Source organism: Schistosoma mansoni, chromosome 4 (assembly GCF_000237925.1).
Source record: "Schistosoma mansoni strain Puerto Rico chromosome 4, complete genome".
NCBI classification, from domain to species: Eukaryota; Metazoa; Platyhelminthes; class Trematoda; order Strigeidida; family Schistosomatidae; genus Schistosoma; species Schistosoma mansoni.
In genome coordinates this window covers 7,493,127-7,502,116 of record NC_031498.1, presented here as the reverse complement: position 1 = coordinate 7,502,116, position 8,990 = coordinate 7,493,127, and the positions used below count along the sequence as shown (strand labels likewise).

The 8,990-nt window shown below is 40.8% G+C and overlaps 1 protein-coding gene across 1 annotated transcript; it reads right to left on the bottom strand.

Annotated features, from left to right (window-relative positions):
* Positions 1–1,367: 1,367 nt before the first annotated feature.
* Positions 1,368–8,813, bottom strand: Smp_179060 (hypothetical protein; the record flags this gene model as incomplete). The annotated part of the gene is made up of 3 exons (XM_018796687.1): positions 1,368–1,587; positions 6,441–6,614; positions 8,182–8,813. The coding sequence occupies 3 exons, from the start codon at positions 8,811–8,813 to the stop codon at positions 1,368–1,370; spliced, it is 1,026 nt and encodes a 341-aa protein (XP_018651804.1).
* Between the last annotated feature and the right edge of the window lie 177 nt (positions 8,814–8,990).

The following is an 8,990-nucleotide window of genomic DNA, read 5'->3' as shown; positions in this document are numbered from 1 at the left end:
TGCATTCTGAGAACGAAATTCGCCACTACAAGAGTCAAATAAAAATGGGTTGTACAGAATGTGAGTCTGTAATATTCTAGTTTGCGCAGAAAGCAAATTTTAACGGAATGCCGAGCAAAATTTAGTCATTTAGCTTGAAGATTAATATTTGTCAAAACCTCTTAAGACCCACTTGAGATATATATTTTCTAAAAGATAAAGGGAAGTTTGAAAAAGGCAATAAAAATTATACAGATCATTTAACCAGATGATAGTACTCTGTATGAGTAATTTGGTTACGTTTTGTAGAGAATACAGAAAATTTTATTAAGTTAGCTGCAAATTATCGAATAAAATGGATGAAATTAGTCTGTGGTCTATCAGCTACCTAATTTATGGTTTGAGAAGGAAAGTTTTAAGTTTTCTGATCCTCTTAATCTTGCAATTCAAAATTGTCAAAATGAGAGATACAGTGTTTCATTTAATATAATCTACCAACATAACTCAAGCTATCTAAGAGTTCGCTCAACATAGAAAACGAAATCGACATCTGAAGAAACACCAAAATGATTTTCAGACGCTTTGCGATAACAATCATACCTCAGTTTCTAAATAAGGATCAAACCGATGACTGTCAGATTACAAGTGAATGAAGCTTTGATAGCGTTATCTACTCTTAGCAGTTCCGAAACGTCTACAATGACTATCAGAGAACACCATTGAAGAATTCTATACCTCCCCACATATACCATCTATATTGATTGAGTGAGAACATAATTTCAACTAAGTTGCCTGCAAGAGGAGAGACTTAGATAATTGGACAGTGAATCTATAGTTGACAAGGCAACGATAAGTTACATTAGCTCATCAAATACCCATGAAAACAGACTCGACAGTAGTAACAAAACACACTAGGAGAGCGGTGTATCATGTCTAGAGATGGGAAGTATAGGCTAGTCATAATAAAGCCGTAATGACAGGAAGAACAAGTTATTACCTTTGTTACAGAAACAACTCAAAACCAATTCGTAATGCAATTGATATATTTCTTCATTCTGAATAAATCAAAACAAGTTACTGGATTCCACTCTACATCTCGACCACCGTTAGCAGTTTCATTTACTGCTACTGTCCCACTAGTGAGCCTGATAAGGTCACTGAAGCAAAATTTTTAATTAAAAATCATAAAAATAACACAAGCAAAAAGATTCTTAAGCTAATAGTTAAATACATAACTTTATGTTTCAATGAATGGAACTTATAATATAAAAAACTATGGGTAAAGAAGTTATTGGATGAACAAAGAGAACAAAATGAGTCAAAACTATGGTACAAAACCTGGAATCTCATAAATAAATTGTACAAAAACTATCTCCTTAGCTCGAAGTTCACACATAAGATGAGTTTATTGTGTTTAAAGTATCAATACTTGAGGGATTAATAATAGTTGGCAACTCAACGATGACACTGGATTTATTTGGAATGTTATCCGGCTTTTGTGTGTCATCAGGATCGACCAAGCTTGGCCATTCGACGACTTCATTTGCTGCCCTTGAAGAAACACCAGCTTTTGTGAGGCGTTCATTTAGAGCCTTCAGAGCAATGCGCCTAAAGTAATAATCATAATGTAACGGTTAGAAAGGAAGGGAAACAGGAATTACACTATAGAATGTATGTGAATAAATAGCAAGAATAGTAGTGATGCCTAACAGAAATAAAATAATCTGAGCTAATTCTATCACTGTGGTTTTCAAGATGGATTCTTTGAGTAAGATTAAGAAAATGCTATTGTTATCAACAAATATTATTTTCTAACAGCACGTTTTATTGACATAAAGACCATAAGACAACCAAAATACAACTTGACCTGACAATTTCATTTCTATGGCAGTACCGAGTCTGTCGTATGCCCTGATGGTGTTCTCGTGACTTTTGGGTTGCCTGATCTGCCAAGGGCGATGGGACAGTGCACGACAGTATTGTTGTGTGCTGGGTTCAAAGAGAATTGTTTGCTATATGCATGCAAGTCCGCCCCGTTATTGTTCCTATTTGCCCCCAAATGCCCTGGCACGGCCGAGAGCGAGGAGAGTCCGCTCTCCCTCTCCAAATGCTCTCACATGGCCACGCGTATTCAGCCTCTGCCAGAGAAGTCCTACTCACTGCCTTCTCGTGGCGGGGGTGTTGTTCATGAAAGTGAGAGGACGAAAAGCGAATGTCCGGCGCTTTAACCGGGTTGGTGGACACGGAAAGTCCACCTAGGGGAGTTGGAAAACCCTGATTCCAAACCAGTGGTGCACATGGGCTCCAGTATCCTGAGAGAACAAATGGCGTATGAACCAATTGTTGGTCATCAGTCATCATGGGACTGCATCTCCTCACGATGCTCCACTGCCTTGTGGATCAGACTTTTAGGTCAAAGGCTTGCGGTGTGGTCCCCTAAGAAAACCAACTGCTTCGGTTTGGACACCCGGGCAGTATCACAGCCCACACACAAATAAATGAAATGACGATTTCTACTGACAATACTATTCTCACTCCTACTAGAAGCAAGACAATTTACATTATTATTATTATTATTATTATTATTATTATTATTATTTACTACGTCGCTATTCACTCCCTTTTATTCCCAATTTGTGTATCCTTACTTTTCAACTTATGCAGCAGCTCGCCCATGGTGGAAACTCTGTTCTATCTAAACGATCTCCAGTCACTATCTGGTCGAAAGTGAATGCTTCCACAGATTACGAATAGTGAACCAGTCTTTCTGAAACCACGTACACCGTTCAATCTGGCTTCCTTCAACGTTCGCACACTAATGCAGATCGGACAACAGATGGAGCTGGCTATGTCTTTAGAAAGTCTTAATGTTGATGTTTGTTGTCTATCCGAGACCCATATTCAAGACTCTAGTGAAGTACTACAAATCCGCTCTCCATCTGTTGCCTCGAAAAGCTTGTTTCACGTGCGCTTATCCGGGGACTCTGTGGCATCTTTGTCTGGTCTTGCTGGCGTTGGTGTCACACTAAGCGCTAGAGCTGAGGCAGCACTAATCGATTGGATCCCCATTAACAGTCGGTTATGTGCTGTTAGATTAGAAATTTCCATCAAAGTGAGAAGAAATCGGCGTGAGAAACGGTGTTTTTTCGTCATCTCCGCCTATGCCCCAACAGATTGCAGCCCGGATGCAATCAAGGATGAGTTTTACCATCAGTTAACTGTTGTTCTCCAGAAAGCGTGTCCGACAGATATTGTAGTATTAGCCGGAGACTTGAATGCACAGGTCGGGCGTCTAGGCACAGAAGAGAGTCATTTAGGAGGCCGATGGGGAATTGTTGGTCGCAGGACAGATAACAGGAACCGTCTACTGCAACTGCGCACAGACTACAACCTGTTTCTGGCTAGCACTAACTTCCGGCACAGTCATCGCTGGTGTGCCACCTGGCTTCCTCCCTCTACATCTCGAGCCTGGACTCAGATTGATCACATCACGATCAGCTACCGCTGGCGTGGTTGTGTACAAGACTGTCGCTCCTTTTGCAGTACCTATCTGGAGTCGTTAAGACCAACACTAATCCAATTTCCTTTGCAAGTCCCTCAAGAAATACCCTTCCACGGTATGGGCAGCCGGGAAGTGATATTAGCCCTCATACCCGTAACTACACACGAGACCAAGTTGGTCACATTCAAATCCTTCCGACACCTCTTATTTTATTTATTTATTTAAACACATAAATATTGGTACAAGGAAGCACCAGATATACATGCGCCTCACAAATCTCATTTGATTTGTGTGAGGGCCGTGATACTGCCCAGGTGCCCAGACTGAAGCAGGTGGTTCTCTTAGGGGACCACAACGCGAGCTTTTGACCTAAAAATCTGATCCACAAGGCAGTGGAGCATCGTGAGGAGATGCAGTCCCATGGTAGCCGGTGACAAACAATTGGTTCATACGCCATTTGTTCCCTCAGGATACTGGAGCCCATGTGCACCACTGGTTTGGAATCAGGGTTTTCCAACTCCCCTAGGTGGACTTTCCGTGTCCACCAACCCGGTTAAAGCGCCGGACATTCGCTTTTCGTCCTCTCACTTTCATGAACAACACCCCCGCCACGAGAAGGCAGTGAGTAGGACTTCTCTGGCAGAGGCTGAATACGCGTGGCCATGTGAGAGCATTTGGAGAGGGAGAGCGGACTCTCCTCACTCTCGGCCGTACCACGACTAACCCTTCTCACGTCCTTTTATCACCTCGCACCGCTAGGGTAAACGATTCAATTACACGGAACGTTATTCCTGGTCTCCTGAAAGCACGCTCTAAATTACATGTAGCAACTCTTAATGTCCGAACATTGTGCCAAATAGGACAACAGGCTTCCTTAGCTAGGACTCTAGAATCTTACACCATCGATGTGTGCTGCGTCTCCGAAACGCGCATACAAGATCCGAGTAGCGTCATTCATTTGACATCACCTAATCAAAATAAAGAACCATCTCGATACATGCTTCGTGTATCTGGAAGCCCTGATGCTGCTTCCCGTGGCCTCGCTGGAGTAGGTGTAGCATTAAGTCCTAGGGCAGAACTAGCTTTTTTAGACTGGATCCCAATAAACAGTCGTCTATGCGCTGTCCGACTAAACGGATAAGTAAGGACTCGGAAAGATAGGGAAACTCGTCGTTGCCTCTTCGTCATCTCTGCCTACTCTCCCACTGACTGCAGCTCAGATGATATAAAAGATGAGTTCTACAGCAAACTCTCCGACCTTCTCCGAAAAGCTAGGCGCTCTGATGTAGTAATAGTGGCAGGTGACTTTAATGCTCAAGTAGGTAAATTAAGTGAAAGGGAAAGACACCTGGGTGGATCCTATGGTGTCGTGGCTAAAAGGACAGATAATGGCGACCGTCTGTTGCAGCTATGCTCAGATAACCGCCTATTTCTTGCAAATACTAACTTTAAGCATAAGGAAAAACATCTTTTGACAAGGCGACCCCCAAATTCGTCCCAACGTTGGACCCAATTAGATCACATCGCTACCAGCCACCGATGGAGGGGCTCGATAGAAGACTTTCGCTCATTCTGGAGCACATGTTTAGACTCAGATCATGCTCTAGTGCGAGCACGTATCTGTCTGCGTCTTACTGGACGTAGGAAAGACACTGCAGGGAAGCTTCTAAGGGTTCTACTTAATGATAAGCAAGCTAAGAATATATTTCAGGAACAACTGGAATAACAGTTAGACAGACATGTAAGTTGTGCCCACCCCGAAGCAGCGTGGAATGACATCCGAAAAGCTGTGGAAACAGCAGTGATATCCGCCAGTAAGGTAAACCATAAGGTTAGGGAGAAACAATGGATCTCGGTAGCATCTACCGCACTGATAGATGCTCGAAAACTCATCCCACCTGGCTCTGAACATAACGAAGAGCGGAGTCAGCTTAAGCGAAGGCTAATAAGAAGCCTACGCAATGATCGTGAACAGTAGTGGGTAGAGAAAGCAAGAGAGATGGAAAAGGCAGCGGCAATAGGCGACAGAAGACAGCTATTCAGACTTATTAAAGGAACCGGCATTAGGAACCCAACTATTAGCGAAACTATCTCAGACAAAGATGGGCATATCATTCATTCTCAATCCAGGAGATTGGATTGATGGGCAGAACACTTTAGGGATCAGTTCAACTGGTCTTCAGTCACACTTCAGTTACCCATGATCCCCAGTCGTCCTGAATGGCAAATTGAGGTAAGTCCTCCAACTCTATACGAGGTTGAAAAAGCTATAGGAAATCTGAAGCGAGGGAGAGTAGCAGGCCCTGACAGGTTTAACCCCGAGATTTTTAAGGATGGCGGCCCAGTACTAGCAACGAGATTGACTGAGGTCTTAGGTAGAATCTGGGAACTAAACGTAATTCTATCTGACTGGTCCCAATAACTGATTGTGCCAGTCTATAAGAAAGGACAAAAGTCCTCCTGTGACAATCACAGAAGAATCAGTTTGACTAATATAGTGTCTAAAATATTGGCTTCAATAATAATTAGACGCCTAACCAAAGCTCGTGAAGAGCAGACTAGAGAAAACCAGGCTGGTTTTCGACCTGGACGTGGTTGTATAAACCAGATATTCACTCTACGTTAGGTCCTAGAACATAGACATACATGAGTTTTTAGAGTTAGTAGTTTGAATAGACACTTTTTTGTCTGAAAAGCTGGCGTGGATAAACAATAAAAAATCTGAGATAAAACCATCCAGATTAGACTACGCAACTCCAAGGAAAGTAAACTAGTTCCAGTGTTAAAAAGTTTGTTATTCTTCGCTGTTTACACATAAGTCAATGTGAGAAACATAATGTGCATTGTCACATAAACACTTCATAGAAATGAACTAGAATCGTCAGTAGATAAAAACATCAATGTTATTAATACAGTAGCCTATCATTCACTACATAATGTCTATATTAACGAAACTTACCGATGCCGTTCTGGATCAGAAGATATCATTCCATGTGACCCAAAGGTCGGTGAAGGTTCTATAGTAACTTCACTTTCTCTTTTTAGTCCAGGACAAAATTTGGTTCGAAGTAAAAGTTGATAGAAAACGTTGGAAGGAATTGAGACTATTTTGTTTATTGGTTCGGGAAAAAGTCTAAGGAATAAAAGAAATTATTTATTGTATTAGTGTTTATATGATCAGCAATGTATAAATATGATGTTTAACAGTTGCTTTGGACAACTTATATTTTTTAATTTACAAGTACTCAGTGAGAAGGCAAACAGCTATAACTATTTTTATTTATATATTTTAACACAAATATTGGTACAGGAGCGCATCAGATATATATGCGCCACACAAAAAATTGTCATTTCATTTAATTATGTGTGGGCTATGATACTGCCCGGGTACCCACACCGAAGCAAGTGGTTTTCTTAGGGGACCACACCCGAAATCTTCGACCTAAAAGTCTGATCCACAAGGCAGTGGAGCATCGTGAGGAGATGCAGTCCCATGATGACTGATGACCAACAATTGGTTCATACGCCATTTGTTCCCTCAGGATACTGGAGCCCATGTGCACCACTGGTTTGGAATCAGGGTTTTCCAACTCCCCTAGGTGGACTTTCCGTGTCCACCAACCCGGTTAAAGCGCCGGACATTCGCTTTTTGTCCTCTCAATTTCGTGGACAACACCCCCACTACGAGAAGGCAGTGAGTAGGACTTCCCTGGCAGAGGCTGAATACGCGTGGCCATATGAGAGCATTTCGAGAGAGGGCGGGTCCTCCCCACTCTCGGCACTACCAGGGTACTTGAGGGCTCACTTTAAAACAAACATCATAAAGATGTCGAATGAGCTTAAATATTCAGTGGAAAAATAAATACAGTGACATAACCGTACGTCTTAGCCTTTCCACATTATGTGAACAAGATAGTTCAGTTTAGCAATAAAATGAAAAAGTAGAATTTACTGTATGGAAACTTCCGTCTAGATTTAAACAAATAATTTCAAAACGGTTTGGTGTTGAGTTTATGAAAGAGATTAACATGAAATTGTATTTGCAGAATCTTAGCAACTAACATTAAAAAAGCTTGATAAATTGACGTCATTAAACATGCTTTGGGATGTAAATCAATAGTGACCCTGCTGTTGTTTTTTTATTAGTGATATCACCATTATGGACTGCAACTATTTTTGGCTGGATCCTAAATGATTTTTACGGCTGAGTGGATACTATTATTGTTTACTTATTTACTAATTGTACTACCCTACATTCATTTACTTCTTTACAATATCATTTGTGTGGTGTATTTCATTTGAGTGTCCTTAAGTACCAGAGTTCTTTCTTTATATGAATAAAAATAATAATGCGTACCTTGTGATGAGGACTTTTGAAATGTGTTCGAATACTAAATGATTAAAATAGAAGATATCGCCTAAATAAGACTATGGGGACAAGTGTAAACCAATTATGGGTCAGGTAAACATATTAAATTAGAAAATGACAAATCATTCTGAATGTCAGACTCGGCAGATGAAAAGAAAGTTCCAACCTACACATACATTGAAAGATTAACACTAACAAGTTCGGCAAGCCGTATAATGACGGATGCACAAACCTGGCAGGAATATATGCGGGTATAGTGATATACTAATTTCACAGAAGGACAACAAACTAAAAATAGTGCAAATAATATAGAATGAAAATTTATGCAAACCTGGCGAATGCGAATGATGGACGATAATCACCTCTCCTTCCTTGAGGATGACGTTGTAGAAAGCGAAGGTAGCACCAACTACACAGAATTCCATAACAAAACAGGATAACGGAAGAGAGCCTGATAAACCCTACTACCAACAAACATAAAAATGTGATCGACATAGCTGGAAGACCATACTGAGATTTAAAGTTGAAACCCCTGATATTTACAAGTGATTGATCCGTACTTAATTGGTTTAGAACTACGAGTACAGAAGACAAAAATGCAGAATTCCCATTGATCCGTTTGAATGAATTGTTATTATCAAGAAAAATCGCTGGGAGAACCGCAAACATTCCGGCGCTTGTATTTACAAACCAATAGTAGAATAGTATTTCGATGTTGCTCCATACATGAAATACAAGCTTTGTATAGATAAAAATGGCAAGGATTGTAAAAATGAAGACACAAATCTCATCTGTCACTAAGTGGAAAGTGAAAAGCCTGTAAATATCATGTATACTCGAAAAAGGGAGAGACAGTAAATCTACCTCCAAAGGGACGAACAATCCGAAAATAAAGGATGAAATACAAAACGTGCAAAGAAGCGACTGGACATGAAGAAGTCTCAAAGATGTTATTCTCACCATCAAATGAAAAAACCAGCCCTAAGTCGTAAACACAGGTAGCTAAACAGCCTATATTAACTTTTGAGACCTTTACGACAAATTCAACCTCCACTTAAAACTGCCTACAGACAGTGATTCGACGGCTTGCAATTTAACCGCGGTTAATGAAACCTTGTGAAGTAGCGCACTATAACTAAA